We start from the raw sequence: 20,986 nt of genomic DNA on the forward strand, positions 1-20,986 counted from the left end.
CCAGAACATGTCCATATATGGCGATCTTTCCGAACGCCGGGCGCCCATTGGCCTGCTCGGCCGGGACACGTGGGGCCCCGCGCCCGGCCCCGCCCCCCGCCCGCGCCGCCTCCAACGGCCCCGCCTGCACCCGCCCTGCTTCCGAGACCCCGCGCCCGAGACCCCGCACCTAATAGCATGCGGGCGGGGCGGGCGAGTGCCCTCAGGGGTTGCGAGAGAATCGCGGAGAGGACCGCGGGGCCGACCGGCCGGCCCCGCCCCGGGACTGCCGCGCGTCGTGGGGGGAGGGCCCGGCTTCACCCCGAAACTGCCTGGCCCGGGGCTGGGCCGCGCCCGAAGTCGGGGTGTGTCGCTGCGACCCGGCCCCGCTGGGGGGCTGTGCATCCCTCGCGACCCCTGCGAGCCTCCTCCCCAGGCTCAGCAGAAAGGCTGGCCGCGAAGGCGATTCCCGGGTCCGGTGCCGGGCTGGGGGAGGGTCGGGTGAGGGTCTCCGCCGACCGCCATGTGTCACTCTGGTGTTGGGGCACCCCGGGGAGCCGTGACCTCGCCCCCTGGTCCCACACGGCAGCTACGACTGCGCAGGCCCCTCCGCCAGAGAAGGGGGCGCCCTGCTTAGAGTCCCTGGCGGTGCAAACAGGCCCGGTTCTACTCATTCAGGGCACATCCTGCTCCTCAAACCGCAGCCCTGATTGTTCAGGCGCCGGCTTCACTCCGGATGTGGGGCAACCTACCCCCATCCGCTGGGGAGGGAATGGGGCTTTGTTTCCTTCTAACCACTTGTGGGCATTATAGGGAAACTGAGGCAGGGAAGGGAATTCCTGATTGCCTGAACGGTTGACTCCCCGCTAGACTTGAAGGGGACCCTCTCTGTTGATACTAGAGACGGGTCAGGGCTGTGATGGGTTTGCTGATTCCTGGAAACAGGCCGACCGCGCTGTGTCCCTGCCCCCTGGCTCTGGCCCCCGGCTGCCTGGGGCTGTGGGTTCTCCTGGGTCCAGGGCGTGCCCTTTCCCCAGGAGCCTGCGATGGAAGACCTGACATCGGCCTGGCAGCACCTGCTGGTGCCAGTGCTTTGGCTATGCCCGGAGGGGAAGCAGGTACTGTGCTTTCCTCGGGCTTATTTGTAACTTTTGGAACGGCTCAGTGTCAACACCAGAGGAGGCATGAGGGAGAGCACTGGTCAAGAGGGGTGGCAGTGGCGCTGCGCAGACTGAAAGGACTCGATCATTGCCACAGGCACTCAGTTTGGCTCCGGGCAGGTGTCTGACGGTTGGGGGTCAGGGCCACATGCCCTAGGAGCCCTGCAAGTTCAGCTGGTGACCACATCTAGCGAAAGCAGCCGCCCAGCTCACCTGTGCGCTGCAGTCCCCCAGACGCCAAGGCCTTGCCTATGGCCATCAGGCCTAGCTGGGTCACCGACTCCCCGGGCTTTCCAGGTCAGGTGCATGCCCCACCCATTGGAGAACCCCGGGGTTGGGCCTCCAGAAAACCCACCCTTACTAGCGCGGTGGGCACAACCACGACTGCTCAGCCCCCCAGATGGGAGTCAGCGATGCGAGGAGACTGATCCATGGGGAGGGGGGTCCCAAGATGTCACACACAGGACATAGAGGAGGTGGGGAATTATCTAAGGTTTCCTTGCTGTGTGTCCACCCGTCCCACATTCTACTCAGGCCCCTTCGCCTTCAATGGGGCACCCCGGGGCGCCTGCTCCCCGCCCCACTCCTAGCTCTCCTTTGTCTGGTGTGTGCCGAGAACCCGGTTGGCCCGGGCTGCTTCTACTGACAGTGGAGAAAACAGAGGATTATAGATCTCTGCCCCCCTCCAAGTTCCTTCTTCCCCACCTTGCAGTCGCCAGGACGCCGGGTGCACCGCTAAAGGGTCGCAGGGGGAAATGGGGCGGGGCCCAGGAACCCCGGGATTCTCGGGGTTCCCCCTCCATAGTCCACCATCCCCCCCACCCGCAGGAACTGGGATGCGGGGGGGAGGAGCTATTTCCTCTTCCGCCGCTGTGTCACCGGCGGGGGGAGTCAAGGTGCGGCCGCAGGTGTGCGGGCGGGGCGCGGCGGCGCGCGGCGCGGCCATATTTGGCGATTTCGGAGCCGCCGGGGAAACCGCGTCCCAGGCAGTCCCATCCCCGCCCGCCGCCGGGCCTGAGTCACCGGCCGGGAGGGAGGCGGAAGTAACGGACGGGGGGCGCCGGGCGCGCTCCTCGCCTTATTTAGTCAAGGAGGCCGTCGATTGGCCAGCGAAACAAAGGGGCGGTGGCGGGGCGGCCCCGGCGTCTCGGAGGGAGCAGGGAGTGGGGTGGTGGCGGTCGCTCCCCACCCCACCCCCGGCCCTCCACGCCTCCCAGAGGCTCCGCTGCTCGGTGCCAGACCGAACCGCGAAAATAGGGGGTGTGGGTGCCTGCGGCCCCCGAGGTCTAGTGGTCGCAGGGAGTGGGATTATGCAGAGGTGGATGCCTGGCTTGGTAGGAGAGGGGTGCCTGCCGCCTGGGAAGCACCACCGGAAACCAGGAGTGAGTGGATGCGGTGGGCGCAGGCCCCAGGTAGAACCAGGTCTCCCAGCCTGGCGCGAGGACCACACTCTGCACCGAGATTTTTCTGTTTTGCAACTGGGCAACTCGAGGCTTGCCCAAGGTCACCTCTGGACTGTGCTCTTGGAAACTCAGGGCCGCCCCCACCCCTCCTGAGGCTGGAGAGGGCCAGACCTTCCTGGGAGAAGAAGGAGCGGATGTGGCATCCCGGACTCCATGATCAGGGAGTCCCTGGAGAGGAGGGAGAGTCAGCAATTGCCCTTCTGCCCAGAAGTGGGTGTGTCCCTCCCATCTGGAGGATGGAGACTTGGGCCACAGAGAAAGAAATATGTGACTTTTTTCCTGGCCCAGCGCTGCTGCCTTTGGTGGATTTATTGTGACCTCCCTGGGTCTCATTTCATGGCTGAGAAAACTGCTGAGCAGGGAGGTAGCGTAGCGCCACCTTGCACGGAACTGTGGCCCTGCTGAGACAGCCCCAAACCCAGCTCGGGGTCCTGCCCGAGTCTTCCTCCCTCTGATTCACATTGCCTGCCATCTCCCTGCTTCTGCCTACGGGGACATTCTCCAAGATCTCGGTCACCTCTGCACCTGGTAGTGTGGCCCGCAGCACACCCTTACACACCCTCACCCCCTAAACCCTCTGCCTCCCACTCGTCAGGCAGACGGGGTAGGGAACTTGGCAATGAGTCCCTGCCCCTGGCCTTAGCCTGTGCCATTCCACTTGCCAGGAATGCCTTTCCTTCTTTCTCCACGTATGACAATGGGGTCCTGGGGTGGATCCTGGAACAAAAATGGCTGGTGGTGGAAGAACTGGTGCAATACAAGTGAAGTCTAGAGTTTAATGAATACTAAATACCAAGGTCAATCTTGTAGGACAGCTGTACCATGACAGATGTTAACAGTGAGGAAACTGGGTGGAGAGGCTGCAGGAATACTCATGTCCTTGCAACTTTTCTGTAACTCTAAATTATCTCATAATAAGAACTTTTTTTAAAGATTCCAAAGAAAACCAGTTTACCTGCCCTCAGCTTACTGCCTATTCTTCTCAGCCTGTGGACAGATCAAATGCAAGATGGTTGTTGTGTCACCTAAATCCCGCTCCAGTGCACTGGACGGGTTCCCATGAGGCAGCGGCAGCCCTGGGAGTGGCTCTATCTGGAACAGGGGTCCCCAAGGGCTGCCCTGGAAGGCAAGGCCAGGTTCCTGCCTGCCTCTGAGTTTCATATCACAGGCCAAGGTCAGGGCCACACACTTCTGTGTCTGGTCTGGTGCCCAGCTGGGCCTTGTTCTCCAGCGCTGCAGACCAGCACAGGCGGTCCAGCTGTCCAGGGGCACACCCGGAGGTCTGTGCCCATCCCCAAGCCCTGTGAAGTATTCAGACTACATTCTGTATGGTCACTCCCGCCACTGTGGGTGGAGTTTGGAGCTGTGTGCTCATGGCTGCCATTTGTCCTGTGCCGGGATGCTCCGGGCCAGGCCTCCTCGTGCCATCCAGTTCTCACTGCCTGAGGAGGCACCACAACTATGCCACTTCACAGACAGGTAAACCAAGGCTCACAGTGCACCCACATAGAGACATAGAGACACCTAGATCAAGGGCCCTTGAGCCCCTCTTCTGCCTGCTGCCTCAGCAATGGAGAACTCCAGGCCTTTTGAAGACAGGCCCCACTGGAATTGCTCTGGGGTTCCCCAGTTCCCACTATGGTGCGGCAGGAACCCAGGAGGCCCCTGGAAGAGCACTGGACTGGAAGTGGGGAGCTGGGTCTGGGCTGGGCTCGGCCCTGGGCCACTTGTGGCCCCCTGTGCCTCAGCTTCTGCAAAGAAGATGGGCGAGTGACGAGAAGGGTGCAGAGGATGGTGGCCCTCCTATGCTGGACCGCAGGTCTGGGGACAGGAGGCCATCGGGTGGCCCAGCCAACCTTCGCCCCCAGGCCTCACTGCTGAGGTTTCCCAGGCCTTCAGCCTTGACATCCACAGGCATTCAATGTTTGGTGACAATTCAGAGGCACTCGCTCAGTGACACTGTGTGCCACACCCAAGACTTCTAGGAGCAGTGGCAGCAATGGGCGCAGGTCCTCACTCTGCTTCTGAGGGCACCCCCCAGGCCACGCTTCCCTGGGGCTCTGCAGACAGGTGACACCACTGCCTGGAGACTGACAATGTCCCCCTCTGCATCGTCCTCACTCTCAGTGAACCATGTTCACAGATTGCAATGGGAAAGGAGGATTAAACCCAGGAATCCGGGCTTCCAGCTGTTTCACAGACACAGCCCTTCACCGCAGCACGTGGCCAAAACCAGAAGCAGAGTGCCTGCCAGGCCACAGCTCACCCGGCAGGCACATCCCTGACCTACCAAGGCGTCTGTCCAGCTTGTCCACCACCTCCATAATTGTCCACCTGCTTCCCCCATAATTAATGTTGCAAATCAGGTCACTCTGCTCCCGGTGCACCCACTGCCTCCAGATGGAACCTGAGCCCCTTACGCGGGGGCTGTAGGGCCTCTCAGCCTGACCCTCCACCCCTTTACCTACTCACCTCTGGCTCATTGCCCTCCAGCCCTAGACCAACATCTGGCAGTTCCTCTGCCCAGAAAGTTGTTCCTGTTGGCTGCCTTCTCCATGCAGGCCTCCAGACCATCCTCTGGCCTCAGGTCAAGTCCTCAACTCTCACCTGCATATTACCTGACTCTTCCTCACCAGAGCATTAGGTTCTAGGGTGTAATGGTGAAACTGGTGGCCCCCGTGCCTGGACCGGGCCGGGCATGAATGGAGGCGGAAGGAACCAAGAGGGAGAAGCCTTTACCGAGAGGCAGGAGGGAGACCAGTGAGAGGCTGGCCCAGCTGTCACCCCAACCCTGACTCCAATATGCAAAGGGGGGGGCTGAGTGTGGAGCCCCAAGGCCAGACTGCCCCAGGGACCTTCTCCCCACCCCCCAGCTGGTAGGTTCCTAGGGTTGCAGGAGACAGGTGGGTCCCTGAGGAGACACATAGAAGGTACACAGCTAACCCTGCCTGCACCTCCCACTGTGGTCTCGGGCTGAGGGGAGCACACCTGGCATGCCAAGCTCTCCAGAGCTAGACTAGGTCTGGGGCCCTGGGACTGGTGTCCCCACCTGGGGATGCTGAGGGCCAGGAGGCAAGTCAGGGTGGCAAATGGGCAGGAGGTCACTGCTCTGGTAAGTCCGTCCTCCCCACCACTGTCCCAAGCGCTGCATCTGGGGTGGGCAGAGTGGAGGGAGGAGGGGTCCAGGCTGGAGTAAGTCCCGGTTCGGACAGGTCATCCTGGCCGTAGTCCGCCCTCCTTGCCCTACACAGACTTCCCAGGGAAGGGGCCTGGCGCTCAGGGGGACCGGCCCTGAGGAGGGCGGGTCGTGAGGGGGCGGGAGTTGCTGCGCTCGACCCCGCCCAGCTCCAGCCCCAGGGAGCCGGTCCGATCCAGCAGGTCGCTGAGCGACTCCGGCTGGGCGCTCACTTCTAGGCCCCGCCCAGGGCCTCGCGTCCTAATTTGGTCCGGGGGCGGTGCCTGTCTTGCACACATCCTGTCGTGCCCTTCCCTGCGCCTTGGCCTTGAACCGGCTTTCCCTGCACCCTTTGGGGACCGCGCCAGTGTCCCCAGGACAGATGGGCTCCAGAGAGATGGGGAGGGCCCAGGCGAGAAAAGCAGCGGGCAGTCCCCAAGCAGCGCAAACTGGGGCCAGAGGCCTGGAACTCTGCCTGTCCCGATCCATGCGGCAGCCCTGCCACCCGCGGCCATTCTGCACCCCCACTGTTAGGTGGTTTCAGACCTGGCGCCACCTTCCCCCACATCTCCTCTACCCCAACGGGGTGTGGCCAGGGCAGGGCACCCGGAGCCCTGGGGACGGGCGAGGTGGGCGCAGTTCCGGCACTCAGCAAGCACCTCTTCTTGCGTGGCACAGGCTGGGAGCGGGACACTACCCCAAGAGGCAGCGAGCTGGAGGCCCGGGCCAGGAGATGGCGCCCTGTCCGGCCTCCGCGCCCCGAGTGCCCAGCTCCGAGGCGGGCCCGTTGTCATTCCCAGGTGGGCCGCCAGGTGGGTCCCGCTATCGCGGCTGGGCGCTGGGGCCGGGGGAGGAGTCCGGCCGCACCTGCCTGCCCCGCCCCACCCCCCATGGAGCGCCGGCCGGCCCTCGCGGGTCTAGGGAGGCGCTGGGTGCTGCCTGCCGGCCGCTGAGTCACCGCCGCCAGAGAGTGACGCAGAGCGGCTTGGGAGTGGCCGGTGACCTCAGCCAGTGTTGACGCAGGGAGAAAAGGTGGGATCCGGGTCAGCCCGCACTCAGAGCAACGGAAGAGGGGAGGTCGGGGCTTGATTCAGCCAGGGAGCACCTTTTGTCTTTGTGTACCACGAGCACCCACAGAGCGACCCCAAGGCCAGGGAACACTCTGGAACCTGAATTGTGTCTGTTGAATACATGCCCAGTGCCTCAGTAGGCGGTCACTGATAATCAATTCAGAGAGAAGCAAAGGGAAGCTCAGAGAGGTTGTTGGTTCCAGGTCACACACCGTACACACCCTGCTGGCTGAGGGAGGCCAGGGTTGGGGGATAAAAAGGGGTGGGTATATTCTGCTTTTTCAGGTACTGTCAGCCTCAGGGGGACTTGCAGTGCTACACCAGGGCAGTAGGGACCCATGGGCTGCCAGGGGTGGATGGGGGGAAGAGCAGAGGACAGAAGTGGGAAGTGGTCTTGAAAGTGGAATGGTGGGGGGTGGACAGAGCCCAGCTGGGGTCAGGTCCTTGTCCAGGAAAGACAGATGACGCCCATGGGCAGGTGGCCTGGGCAGCATCCCCACCTCCACCTCCCTGGGTGACACATGAGTCAGCCTCTACCCTTGTGTCCACTGGGGATTGTGGGAGTGAATCAGCCCCAGGAGCAGGCCCCCACCCATAAGCACTGAGGGAGCCTCAAGCTGTGCTGAGTGCTTTCAGAGACCCCCTCCCGCCCGTCCCCACAACATCCCCCACTTTACAGGGGCCGCCCAGCGTGCCAGTAGGATTTTGACTTTCGTGTTGGCTGGGTTTGGCACAGTCCTGTATTTCACCCTACCTGGGAGGGCGTTTCAAGTTGAAAATGTTCCCATCGATTTTGAAGGCTTGACTCCCTGGCTCTTGCTTGTATCGTCACTATTGGGGAATGGGTGTCATTTGAGTCCTGATCCAATCAGCGTCTATGATTGTTCGTGCTACCCCACGAGCCCTTAGGCTTTTCCCTCTGTTCCTGCTAACCCAACATTTGTAGGGGTACGCTTTCTATGAGACCTGAAGGTCTCATTCTGAGGCATCCCCAAACCCTGGCTACTCAGATCCTTCAGTTCTTGGGAATTTTCTTGTATTATTTCTTTCACAGTTTCTTTAGGTTTTATTTTTTCTGTTCCTTTTTGGGGGAGATTTCTATTAATTGGGTGTCATATTTACTAGATGAATCCATTAATCTTGTAATTTTTTCTTCTGTTTGTTTTCTTTATTAACTTTCTGGGATTCTTTTTTTTTTACTTCTTTTTGACCCAGTGGTGGAATTTTTAATTCTAGTTATTGTAATTTTTAACCTTTTTGTTTTGAGATAACTTCAAACTCACTAAATATTTAACATGTGCCACACTTGCTTTCTTGTTCTTTTTATCTGTTCATTTCAGATCTGTTTGGGAGTGTGTCTCAGACACTCTGCCATTTATCCCTAAAACTTCAGTGCTTTTCGTAAGAACAGGGACATGGTCTTATATAACAACAAATCAGGCAATTTAACATCAATATGACACCATTCATCTAATCTACAGTCTATATTTCATGATGACAGTTGTCCCAGTGGTGTCCTCCACAGCATTTTTCCTGACCTAACTCAGGATTCTATACCACGTTTAGTTGTCATAAACTATCACATATTTAATACCCAAGGCCTCTTCCTGTTCTCAGTACCATTTACGGTGGAGCATTTATAGGTGAGAAGGTTTTTATGAGCAGGCCAGCACTAAAGCCTGGAGCTGAGTGGGATGCCACTGTCCCGATGGGAGCCGTTAGACAAAGGACGGTGACCGTGTGCAGAGTCTGTTTCACTTAAGGATGAGGAAATGGTCCACTTCTGTTTTGTCTCAGAAATCGGAAATGGAGTCAGTTCCTTTTTGGGTCCCCAGCAAGGTTTCTGGTTCACAGTAAGTATTAACCCGTGCCTGTAGTTGCTTGGTGTCAGGGGTCCGGTTCTTTCACGATGGCTGAGCCTCTGCACATAGATGCGGCATTGTCCTGCATGTGTGTGTGTGGGTGTGTATGTGTGTGGGTGTGTATGTGTGTTTTCGTGTGAAGGTACACATGGACAGGGGCAGGACAAAGGCTGCCATGGTCACCTGTGGAGTTGTGAGCTTGTGACTGTCCATGCCAGGTGTTGGCACATCTTGGCTTCAAACTTATGTGTCTGGAAACCCAGGTGGGCAGTAAATAGCTCTGGTTTTGGAGTTGGTCTGCTCCTCCCTCACTCTGAGCCCCGTACAGCCAGGGGCTCACTTGCAGACGTTACTGTGAACACACCCCTCTTGTCCTAGGTATGTGCAAAGGTCCTGGGGTTTGGGTGTTGGGAGATCACCCTGTGGTCATGGGGCATCTGGTACTTTCAGCCTTGCAGGGGCCCAGAAGCCTCTGATCTCTCCTTCCCCTCCCCTGCCAGACATAAACCCCAAGCCCCATCTTATGGCTTCATAAGAGACAAAAGCCAGGAAACTGCCACAGCTTTCTACCCTGACAGACCCAAGTAGGTTTCTCCATCCAGCCAGTAGCTCTGTCCTTGAAATGGGAGGGTACCTGGTGGGAGAGGAGTCCATGAAAACCAGTATTTCAAGGAGCTACCAGGGAGGTGGTAGATAGAGGTCCTGGGGGTTAGGGTGATAGAGGAAGGTAGGGGACATAGGGTTGGGGAGGGGCGGGTCCTGGGAGGCAAGTGTGAGTGGGCTTTCATGTGGCGCAGGCCAGTGTCCCCGTGTCTGCACACACTGCACAGTCTGAGACGTAGGAACCCCCTCCCACTCTCCATCCCAACCCTGCGCCCCCCCTCCTGCCCTGTCTGGGTGAGCTGTCACCCTAAACCGCCTTCAGGCCTCCAGTAAACCAACCCAGGCCAGAGTAAGAGAAGCACGAGCCCTGCTGTGTAAGTGGAACTATGGAGCAGCAGAGAGCTCCACCATGAAAAAATCATGAGGCAACCAAGCCGGGGGCCTGTGTTTAGGAGCAAGGCAGGAGGCTGGGCCCTGGGCGCCTGCCAAGGTGGACCCTGGGAGCAGGCGACGCGCCAGGATAGAGGAATCGGGGCCTTGGGCTGTGCCCACCAGTGCCAGGCTGGCAGGGTGGTCCTCGCTTTATGGGGCAAGGAAACTGTGGGAGGGGCAGTGTGCCAACAAGTGCCACAGGCAGCCAGGGCCTGGGGCTGAGGGGAGCTCTGGAAAGTAGGTGGGGTGTTGGGGGTTCCTCTGTGTGAGGTCATTCTCAGAGCCTCGCTGCCCCAAGGGGAGGTGTGGCTGATGTGCCTCAGAGCAGGGGCTAAGTCCTGGGTCTGGGAAAGGTGTGACCTATGGCGGTCGTCAGCTGGTGGCGCTGCCCGGGCCTCCGTCCTGGGCCATTTCCCAGTTTCCAGGGCTCCAGGCCAGCGGAGGCGGGGAGCTGCCCCCGCCCCCGCCCCGGCCTGCACACACACAGGGCCCGTGCCAGCTCACGCCACCAACATCAGCGTTGCCCGGGCACCCAGCCTGGCGCACGCGCTGGTCGCTATGGCAGCAGGCAGCATGCTGGCAGGAACCCAGGCTGAGTGCTAGCTCCAGGGCCACTGGTCTAGACATGCCATGGTGGAGGCCTCTCCCTGGTAGCCCCAGAGGGGCCTAATCAGGTAGCAGGGGTAGGGGGGAGACCCTCCAAGAGGCCAGGCCCATCCATCCCCCAGCACCCCAAGAAAGGACGGATGTCAGGGGCCTGGGAAGCCCTTGAAACAACTCTTTGTGCTCCCGGCTCCAAGTGGACACTCACTGAGAGGGCCTCATGTGCGGAGGGAAGCCCTTCTGTGGCCGTGCGGCTCCATCTGGCTGTGTCCATCCACAGATGGTCACTCCCTGAAGTAGGGGGCCAGGGGCGCTGCTCACTCAAATGCAAAAGGCGCCCCCCTTCACGTCAAACATGTTAAAGTTGGTGCATCAGGTGGCCTGATATCTGTGCCCAGGCTTGGGCCACCAGCAGTCGCAGGTGGCAGCCTGGGGCAGTGGGCACACACTGGAGACCTGCCTCCACCCCCAGGAGGGAACCACGTCAGGTCCAAAGGTGAGCAGGGGTGGGTGAATGGGACCCCCAGAGTGGCACAGATTTTGGACGCCCCAGAGTGCAGGCTGGACAGGACACAGTGCTGGTTTGTGCGCCCCAAGTGCATGGTTGCGTGGACGGCCTCTGGCAGGGGGCATGGCCACAGGGTTTCGAGGGGTTCCATGAGAGGTGCTCCCCACTACCTGAGTAAACTAGAATGTGAGCGCTGACCCGTGAAGCACGTTCCCCAGGGCAGTGCCCGGCCTGAGCGCCCTGCTGGGCCTGCGAGTGGGCTCTGAGACGGGGTCCCAGGTGGCCGCGGCTCCCCCTGCCCGGCCCCATCCACGTGTACTTTCACACACTCACGCCCAGGTTCGCACCCCCACTGCAGCCTCTATCTGCAGGGCTCAGCCCGCCACACAAGAACTCCCACATCAAGTACTCACAAGGACTTGTTAAATACCTACTATGTGCCAGAACCTTGTGGGGGCGGGGAGGGGGGGGCTGTTCCAGAAAGGAACCATGACCCTAGCAAGTGGCTAGACAGGGGCCTGGGGTCCTGAGGGGAAGCAGGGAGTGGGAGGTCACTGCAAATTCCTTCCCTCTAAGAAAGCCTGGGCTGGGGATCCCACCTCTCCCTGGGGCCTGAAAGGCCACCCCTTGGCTCCCGCCTCTGGTTCAGTGCCAGGCAGCTCCACCCCACCCCTACCTGGGGCTGTGGGGCCCCGGAATCGAGAGGCCACAGTCACTTTGGCTCTGCCGCTGAGAGGCTGCCGGAGCCAGACCCACTTAGTGCCTGGCGGCTGGGCTTCCTCTGCTGGGCACGTGATGCCCGCAAGCACCCTGCCAACGCCAGTCAGCGCTAATGAGGCCGTCATGCACATCGGACGTCCTGGCTCCTGAGCAGCCTGGCTGGGGGTTCAGGTGTGGAGGAGGGGGACCGTGACTTGTACCACAAGCCAGGGACATTTCTCTGCATCGAGGCCAGGGCCCAGGCCCCTGGGGGGTGGGGGGCATTCTGTGTGGGCATCACCTCTGGACAGGGGCCCCATCCCCAAGTGCATCTCCCTAGATGGGGCTCCTGGCACGCAGTCCAGCCGGGCACACACGGCCCCACAGTGTGGGTCGCACAGGCGGACGATGCCAGCCCTCAGGGAGAGCCAAGACCAGCCCCTCGCTGGGCTGACCCACAGCCTGCACCATGCTGTCGCCTGGATTTGTGTACGGGTCTCCTCCCTGCACCCCACTCCGGACACAGCAAGGGGATGGTCTCTTCTTCAGCGTCTGCGTGTGCCAGGCTAGGTTACTGCCCAGGGCTGGGAGAATGGAGGAAGGACCTCGGACCTTGTGCCCATTCCTGACCGAGGGCCCTGTGCCATCTGCCCTGCCGGCTCCCTGGGGTCCACACATGCCCAGCCCCAGTTCCTTTCAGTCTGCCGGACCCCCACAGCATAGGGCCCCATCATGGCCTCAAGAGAGGTGGAGGTGCATCTGCCTGGAGCTTCGAGGGCACACGAGGATGGGGTGAGACTGGAGGCCATGGCTAGAAGTAGCCCACGGTCCCAAGTCCTGGTCCCCAGGGACGCCTTGAGGGTCACACGCTGTGACGAGGAAGAGGACACCAAGCCTGGCTCAGGCCCAGGTTGGGCAGCTCCGGTTTCACTACTTGGCTCCTGGCCCCTGAGGCAGGTGCAGGAGACAGACAGGCATGACCAGGATGAGCGGGCCACCGCAGGTCCCCAAAGACTGACCCCTGGGGCTCAGTGGCGAGGGGGTACCACCGGAAGGCCCCAGCAGCTGGAACAGGGTGGCGCTGGGGCCAAAGGTGACCAGCTCCTGGCCTCTCCTCGCCAGCTGGCCTCATCCCTGCATGGTCCCCGGGACCCAACCCCACAAACACTCCCGCAGTCAGGCCAGTTTCTGTGGTAATGTGGATGGCAGTTCAGGACTCCCCCAGGCCACCCAACAAGGCTGGCTTGACCAGAGCTGACCCATAGAGGAGGGAGAAGCCTCACGGGCCCCATGAGGTGCTCAGGGCACAGAGCTCAGCTCAGAGCTGGGCCCTCTGACCTGGGTCCGACCGCTTGTGACCTCCCTGTGCCCCCCAGGATGACATCGTCTGCTCCACAATCAGGCTCTCACGTCGCCCTACCCCTGTGCAACCCATTCGCTGGTATCACTGTCTCCATCGTACAGCTGCCATCTTGGCCCTAAGCAGGGCCCTTTCTCTAGGGCCCAGCACAGCCAGGCCACCGGCCTGGTGTAAGCGCGGTGAGCAGCTGCCTCTCCACACTGCCTGCACCCTGGCTCCGGTCCGGGTGCCACAGCTGCCTGGACAGGGGCGCCTGACCTGCTCACCAGCACCGACAGACCTGCCTGCCCCTTTCCCAGGCCAGGCCACCCTTGAGGAAGCATCAACTCAGGGCTGTGGGCTGCGGTCGAGGGGCAGCCTTGGGGGACAGCTCATGACACAGGCTGCAGGCGTCCCGGGTGGGAGGCCTTGCCGTGCTCCTGGCAGCAGGAATCATAGAAGCCGTAACTGGATCTGGCCGAGGACCTGGCGGCTGCGGAGGGTGGAGGGCTGTGATCGGGTTGCGGCTGCCCTGTGAGCTTTCCACCAGGCAGCCTTTTCTGCATCGGGAAAGATCTGGGTTGGGCTGGCGAGTCCCTGCAGTGGGTCTGGGGGTGCTGGGGTGGGGCAAGGAGAGAGCCCAAGAGGTGCAGGAGCCACAAGGCGGGGCACAGGGCCCGAGCCGCGGGCCCCAGCAGCAGCCGCTGGCGAGCACAAGGAAGAGGTCAGGTCTGCGGTGGGGGCGCTCTCCAGCCCCGAGGCCCCGGGTCCGGCCCGGTGCAGTCCAGGAGTGGCTGAAATCCAAGCTGGGGTAAGGACAGGCAGCCACTGTCCCTAAGCCGGCACAGCTCTGATCCGCCTCCCACCCGCCCTCTCCTGCCTGCTGGTCATGTAAGAGCTGCTCGGGCCCGCGGCCACTGGTCAGAGGCGGCATCCGAGCGGGCAGTGGGTCCATGACGCCGGCAGGGCCTGGGGGCTGGGCCTCTGGGGGACCTTGGGGGCCGTGAACGCGCAGAGAGCTTCCGAGCCCCTCTTGGGCCTGTCTCCAAGATGCCCACCAACGGCCTGCACCAGGTGCTGAAAATCCAGTTTGGCCTCGTCAATGACACTGACCGGTACCTGACGGCCGAGAGCTTCGGCTTCAAGGTCAATGCCTCAGCTCCCAGCCTCAAGAGGAAGCAGATATGGGTGCTGGAGCCCTACCCGGGCCAGGGCACCGCCGTGCTGTTCCGCAGCAGCCATCTGGGTCGCTACCTGTCTGCCGAGGAAGACGGGCGCGTGGCCTGCGAGGCAGAGCGGCCGGGCCGTGACTGCCGCTTCCTGGTCTTGCCGCAGCCCGACGGGCGTTGGGTGCTGCAGTCGGAGCCACACGGCCGCTTCTTTGGTGGCACTGAGGACCGGCTGTCTTGCTTCGCCACCGCCATCTCTCCGGCTGAACTGTGGACTGTGCACCTGGCCATCCACCCACAGGCCCACCTGCTGAGCGTGAGCCGGAGGCGCTATGCACACCTGTGCCCGCAGGAGGACGAGATCGTGGCCGACAGCAACACGCCGTGGGGCGTGGACGCGCTCATCACCCTTATCTTCCAGAACCGGCAGTACTGCCTCAAGTCCTGTGACAGCCGCTACCTGCGCAGTGACGGCCGCCTGGTCTGGGAGCCTGAGGCCCACACCCGCTACACACTCGAGTTCAAGGCAGGCAAACTGGCCTTCAAGGACTGCGATGGCCTCTACCTGGCGCCCGTGGGACCCACCGGCACACTCAGGGCTGGTCGCAACACACGGCCCAGCAAGGACGAGCTGTTTGACCTGGAGGAGAGTCACCCACAGGTGGTGATGGTGGCCGCCAACCACCGCTACGTGTCTGTGCGGCAAGGTAATGAGGGAGCATGGGGCCGGCCAGCCTGACCTCAGTGTGGGGCCGCGTGGGGGAGTGGCATCGCATCCGTGTGGGTGAAGACGTGTGTGGACGTACACAGCGCAAGTGGCTGGGCCGTGGACCATGTGTGGGGTCTCCACTGAGGGCTGCTGGCTTCAGTGTTAGAAGAAAGGAATCTGTCTCAGGACAGCTGGGCAGCTACTGAATGCAGCATGGGCAGTGCCCAGCTGACAATAAGTAAGGCCCAGGCCCACTACTATGAAGGGCAGGAGGGTAGGGCCTGCCCATACTGGGCTGCTCCCCACTCTCCACCTCTTATCTTGTACCACCCCACTTTCTGAACTTTAAAGGACATTGGGGAAGGTGCCAAGAGCAGGGCAAGGAGCCAGCAGGAGTGGAGTGGGGCAGAGCAACGGTCCCCACACCCCAGTGTGCCTGACCCGTGGGTCCTTATCCGGACCCAGGCCAGCAGTCTCAGCTGCCACCCACTTGGGCTCTTGTCTCTGTGCAAGAAGAATGGCCGGGCATACCCTGACCTGGCACACTGCCACCCCCAATCCAGATGGCAGATCCCCAGTCATGAGAACCTTGGAGGAGTGGCCCAGATGTGGTTATAGGGGCCTCTGCCTGCAGTCAAGGTCCTCAAGGCCAGTCCAGCGCAGGAGCGGGCATTCAACAAACATGTCCTGTGCACTTGTCCTGGCATGTGGCCAGGTCCTGGGGCACAACAGAGGATGAACAGCCCTGGTTCTTCCCACACTAGCTTCTGGCCTCGGCCAAGGCTTGTCAGTGAAACGTGGGCTACGATGTGAAACAGCTTCCTGTGTCAAAGGAGAGGCAGGACATGTTCAGCTTGCGAGCAAGGTTGTTGGAGGTGATGGTAAGAGTGGCTATGGTGACAGAGACGGTGCTGGTGGTTCTGCTAGTGATTCTGGTGGTGGTGGTGTTTTGTTGATGGTGGTGTTGGTAGTGATGGTGATGGTGGTATTTTGGTGATGGTGGTAGTTTTGGTGATGGTAGTGAAGGTGTTGGTGTTGGTAGTGATGGTGTTGCTAGTGTTGGTGTTGGTTTGGTGATGGTGGTTTTGGTGTTGGTGTTCTTGGTAGTGATGGTGGTGATGGTGAGGGATGCGCCTGAATGGACTATTTGTCATTTTCTGGACCACCCTGAATCTGACACCATCCCTTTTTTGGGGGAATCCCCCACTAACAATCAGATCCACCTCCCACCATAGAAGCCAAGGTACCCCACATTTGTCTCCTCACTTCCCTTGCAATAAGCCTGAGGGCATGTGACCCCAGGTGTTCTGATGTAGGATGGGCAAGCAGCGTGTGAGGAAGCAGGACGTGGCACTTCGTCCAGGGCTGGTGGTGCCCCTAGATCAAAGGCAGCTGGAGCAGTGGGTTCTGTAGAGGAGCAGCCTTGATCTCGGTCATCTTCCCTGCCAGGCAACCCCTAAACCCGTCTCCAGTCGCCTGGGGTGTCTGTGAGCACCTGGCTGGTCTGCTTTCTCCTCCTGACACCTTTTCTTCCTGCCTCCATCAGCCAGCCTCTGCTTGTTTCTGCCACCCTCGCTGCCGGTCTTCACTGACATGGTGGTGCTGACGGCCCCGCCACAGGCAGCGATTTTTGCTGCAATAACAAAGAATGGCTGCAAACTGTCAAAAGCCACAAGGACATTACTTATCTTATAAAGGGGAGTCTGGAGGCACGGGATTGCTGGGGTCCCAGGCAGGACAGCATTACCAGCTCAGTGGTGTCACCAAAGTCTTCTGTTCATTCCTCCTTGTGGAACCACTGTCCTAGGACTGGTCTGACCTCAAGCCAGTGCCCTCATGGTGGTCACTGCTATCCTAGGACTCACGTTCAGATGGACAAAGTCCAGAGGAAAGAGGGGCTCTGGCTCTTCTCGTGTCTTCATGGGAGTAAGGAAGGTTCTTCCATAAATACCCAGAGACACCCTTTGGTGCTCACATACCCACCTCTCAACCAATCCCTCCTGGGGATTGGCACCAACCAGGACTCCAGCCTCTCCCACCTCAGGTCAGGGACCCAGAAGCAGATGGCTGCGTGAGATGGAGCCCCCTGGAACACCTCCTGTCTGGAGGGAGTGTGTGTGGGCTCACTGGGGACACCACCAGGGTTGGCCTTGGAGATGGCGGCAGAGGCATGCGGCCCCGGCCTCAGGACCCCTGGTCTTGCTCCTGCCTTGCCACCTGTGCGATGGCTCCCTCGTCCCCTCAGGTGTGCTTCAGTGTCACCTTCCCGTGAGGCTGGTGAGGCTGTCCCCGACCAAGGCCCACAGTGTTCTTGGGCAGTGGACACACCGTTTTGTCATCTGCTGCTCCCTGCAGACGATGGGTGCCAGGAGGGAAGGGCCGTTTTCTGTGCTGTCAGACTGCGGGCCCAGGGCAGCAGGTGCTCACTTAGTTCAGGAATGCTGACGGACGGTGGGGATGGCCGTGAAAATGCCAGGCCACCTTCTTTGCCTCTGAGCAGTGACCCGCATGAGAGGGAAGCCCAGCCTGGGGATTCTGGAGGGAGCGGCCTTTGGGAGCCGGTGGGGGGTGGGAGGCCCCAGGCTCTCCAGTGCCAGCCCTGCTGGGTGCCTGCCCTTCCTTTCTAGGGAGGGTTGGACAGGATGTGGCCCCGACCCTCAGGCCCTGAGGGTGCTCTGCCATCACCCCTCCCGGACATGCTAGAGCTTGTGGGGAACTTTGTGATCTGCCACACCAATCGGACTGGCCAGTTGCCAAGGAAAGAGAGACTCGGTTTATGGGAAGATACTGGGGAGGCTCCAGTGCCTGCGCGCTGCCCCCCACCCTCAGCATAGATGCCCCCAGTCCCTCCCCCAGGGCTCCTGGGAAACCCCTCACATGTGAGTGCAGGGACGGGTTGCTGACCGGGGGCTAGCCCCTGCGCAGTGCCCGGGAGTGGACCCAGGCCTTGGGTATGTCCCAGGCCATAGCACTGGGGAAGGGACCCCACTGTGCCCACACAGTGGCTTAGGAGTGAGTTATAAATAAAGGCGGGGGAAGTGCCAGGTCGAGAGCGGAGCCAGCAGATTAACTGCCGATTAATGGAGGCAGGGGATTTGCTGGCACAGAAGGGCCTGGCTCCTGGGCTGTGGTGTGAGCTGGGCAGGGCCTTTAGGGAGCAGCATGTGTGGATCCATGTGCCCACATGGCCTGGGGGCAGAGCTCCCAGACCCTGAAAAATGCCTTCCAAATCTTCTCAGGTTCTAGATGAGACCCCCTCCGGCTTTGGGGTTGCCCCAAGAGCATGCTTCCCCATCCCTCTGCTCCCCACCCACCCAGGGAGAGGCGTGAGGGGCTTCCCATCTCCTCCCTCCAGGGGTCAATGTCTCAGCCAACCAAGATGAAGAACTGGATCATGAGACCTTCCTGATGCAAATTGACCGGGAGACAAGGAAGTGCACCTTCTACTCCAGCACTGGGGGCTACTGGACCCTGGTCACCCACGGGGGCATCCAGGCCACAGCCACACAAGTGTGAGTGCACCATCGCTGCCTCCATCCCCACCTTCACTTCCAGCTTCGCCACCATCACCTGCCACCATCACCCCCCTACCTCAACCACAAGGACATTGTAGCAGCCCAGCCAGGAGAGAATCCCCACTGGGGTGGGGGACAGCTCTTAAAGGTGGTGGGTGTGTCCTTGGGGGGGTGGTACTGGCCCTGAAGGGGTGGGAAGCCCTGGCCCTGAGCCCCCACGTCCTGCTGCTCTGAAAGGACCTCGCCCTGCCCCTCCAGTTCTGCTACAACCATGTTTGAGATGGAGTGGCGTGGCCGGCGGGTGGCCCTCAAGGCCAGTAACGGGCGCTACGTGTGCATGAAGAAGAACGGGCAGCTGGCGGCCATCAGTGATTTCGTGGGTGAGCACTCCCCACCTGGCCAGCTGGGCCCTCTGTCCAGGGGCAGCACCTGCTCAGAGACCGTGTCCATCAGTGTCCCCCCACCCCTCCCGCGCCGTGGAAGTGCTGCTGCCCTGGCAGTGGCCACACTTGCTGGTCAAGGTCATCACTGTTGACATCAGGGGAGCAGTTAGATCCCAGAGAGCCCTTATGTCCACTGCATCTCTGTGAGCCCGGGCTCGCAGCGGCAGGACCCTTGCCCGTCCGAGTCCGCACAGCCCTCTCAGGGCAGGCCGGGTTACGCCCCACCGGCCTGGACAGGGAAGGCTCTCCCCGCAGGCCAGGACGAGGAGTTCATCCTCAAGCTCATTAACCGGCCCATCCTGGTGCTGCGCGGCCTGGACGGCTTCGTGTGCCACCGCCGCGGCTCCAATCAGCTAGACACCAACCGCTCGGTCTACGACGTCTTCCATCTGAGCTTCAGCGACGGCGCCTACCAGATCCGAGGTGCGAGCGGCGTGGGGCCCGGAGCGAGCGGGGGCGCGGCGGGGTGGCGAGGTGGGGGGCCGGGGCCGGGAGCAGCGCCCCCGCCGACGCCCTCTGGTCCCCCCAGGCCGCGGCGGCGGGTTCTGGCACACCGGCAGCCACGGCAGTGTATGCAGCGACGGCGAGCGCGCCGAGGACTTCCTCTTCGAGTTCCGCGAGCGCGGCCGCGTGGCCATCCGCGCCCGGAGCGGCAAGTACCTGCGCGGCGGCGCCTCGGGGCTGCTGCGCGCGGATGCGGACGCACCCGCCGGGGTCGCGCTCTGGGAGTACTGAGCACGCGGCCCGTTGTCCCCATTAAACCGTGTCTGAGTCGCAGCGGCTGGCGGGCTCGGTGGCGCCGTTCGGGGCGGGCGCGAAGGGTCTGCACCTGGGGCCGCGCAGGCTGGCTCTGCGAGCGGGGGGATGGGCCTCGTCGCTCAGCTCAGAGCCTGGACGCGCGTCCCGCCCGCGGCAGCCCTCCCGGGTCAGCCCCGGGGTTCCTGCGATGCTTTCTCGACCTCTCTATCCGTCACGCACCGGGAAACCCAGGGTTGGGGGCCTTGTCCAGGAGGAGGGGCCAGCCGATTAACGCGCCCCCCACCCCCATCCTGCACAACCACAGCCCTGGGTCTCCTGTCCTGTCTCCCACACAGTGCCTCTCTACCCAGCATGGGTGCAAGGCAAGCCTGTTAGAGGGTCTTTGGGGTCAGCGTGTCTCCATGGAGCATCACTGCGCCTCTCCTCAGGTTCAGGGTCTTAGGAAACCCCCAAGAGGCATGATGGAAAAGCGACCCCCACCCTCCCCAACAGGGTCCGGATGGTCAACCACAGGGGCCTTCTTAGCTTCCGCCACCCAGCCACACTGAGCCCAGGAAGGGGGCTCACAGGCCAACCTCTCCCCCCAACTTGCATACAGAGATCCTCACCTGCCCTGCCCCAAGCAGGCTGGCCACCCTATGGCCAGGGTGAATGATGGGACAAGGCCCGTGGTTCACCACGTGTCTCCCCACTCAGCCCACAAGGACCCCGACTTAGGCCAAGGCCCCTTGGATGGGCTGGGTGACCTGTGCCTTCCAAGGTGGGGGCAGGGTGGAAGTCATGCCCCCTGCGATTGGTCAGGATCTTGAAGATGGGGTTATGGGGGACTGGGGGGGGGCGCAGGTAGGAGGCAGCCTGAGGGAAAGCCTGGAGCCCAGAGGGAGGATGACCTCACCCAAAGATGACACCTTCGCTGCCCTTCCCCTAGGCCCAAGCCCTCTCCCCACCCAGGGGCAGCCCTAGCCCTTGCTTGGGGCCTGAAGACCCCCCTCCAGTGAGTCCTGAGCGGGTCAGTGGGAATGGGGCACTTTAAGAAAGGAGGGCAGCAGGGAGGGGGTGCCGTATGGGTTCAGGAAGATCAGATGTCAGGTTGAGGAAATGGATGAGAGGCGTTCTGGGGGTGGGGAGGACCCGCTAGCACAACCTCCCAAGCCTCCGTGTAGCCCCTCTCCAGGGACCTCACTGCCCTCCCTGCACCTAAAGGACAAAGAAAGGCGGAGGTTTGTATGGGCTGGCACTAGCTAACCCTGTGAACAGACGCTGGATCCCCAGGCCAGGCAGGAGGGGACAGGAGGCGGCTCTGAGCTGCCCCCTGGTGGCGTCTGGAACAGAAGTATTGGGGGCACACGCGCCAGTGTGCTGAGCCTAAGGCAGCAGCAGCAGGCCTCGGTTCCCTGACCCTGCACGGTGTCAGGGAGGGGTCTCACTTTCCCTGACCTCAGCCAAGCAGCCACCAGAGAGAGGAGGCAGGGAACAGTGCCTGGGGATCTTCGGAAGG

At 61.5% G+C, this 20,986-nt stretch overlaps 1 protein-coding gene across 2 annotated transcripts; it reads left to right on the forward strand.

Annotated features, from left to right (window-relative positions):
• The first annotated feature begins 13,539 nt into the window (after window positions 1–13,539).
• Window positions 13,540–19,498, forward strand: FSCN2 (fascin actin-bundling protein 2, retinal). Of its 2 annotated transcripts, XM_033089159.1 has the most exons (6): window positions 13,540–14,769; window positions 15,536–15,652; window positions 18,127–18,283; window positions 18,545–18,666; window positions 18,985–19,152; window positions 19,259–19,480. In XM_033089159.1, exons 1-6 carry the CDS (start codon window positions 13,944–13,946, stop codon window positions 19,462–19,464), a joined length of 1,596 nt encoding a protein of 531 aa, XP_032945050.1. In that variant the 5' UTR covers window positions 13,540–13,943; the 3' UTR covers window positions 19,465–19,480. The 2 variants fall into 2 exon arrangements, with proteins under 2 accessions (XP_032945050.1, XP_032945051.1); XM_033089160.1 differs by lacking the exon at window positions 15,536–15,652 and having other exon boundaries at window positions 19,259–19,498.
• The last annotated feature ends 1,488 nt before the right edge of the window (window positions 19,499–20,986 follow it).

This window comes from Rhinolophus ferrumequinum, chromosome 21 (assembly GCF_004115265.2).
Source record: "Rhinolophus ferrumequinum isolate MPI-CBG mRhiFer1 chromosome 21, mRhiFer1_v1.p, whole genome shotgun sequence".
In the NCBI taxonomy this organism is placed as follows: domain Eukaryota; kingdom Metazoa; phylum Chordata; class Mammalia; order Chiroptera; family Rhinolophidae; genus Rhinolophus; species Rhinolophus ferrumequinum.

Bases quoted from the DNA above. Each gene is read 5' to 3' on its own strand.
- FSCN2 (XM_033089159.1), top strand. From the start codon at position 13,944: ATGCCCACCAACGGCCTGCACCAGGTGCTGAAAATCCAGTTTGGCCTC. The intron at 18,284-18,544 runs GTGAGTGCACCA...CTGCCCCTCCAG, and splicing joins CAGGCCACAGCCACACAAGT to TTCTGCTACAACCATGTTTG. The intron at 19,153-19,258 runs GTGCGAGCGGCG...TGGTCCCCCCAG, and splicing joins CGGCGCCTACCAGATCCGAG to GCCGCGGCGGCGGGTTCTGG.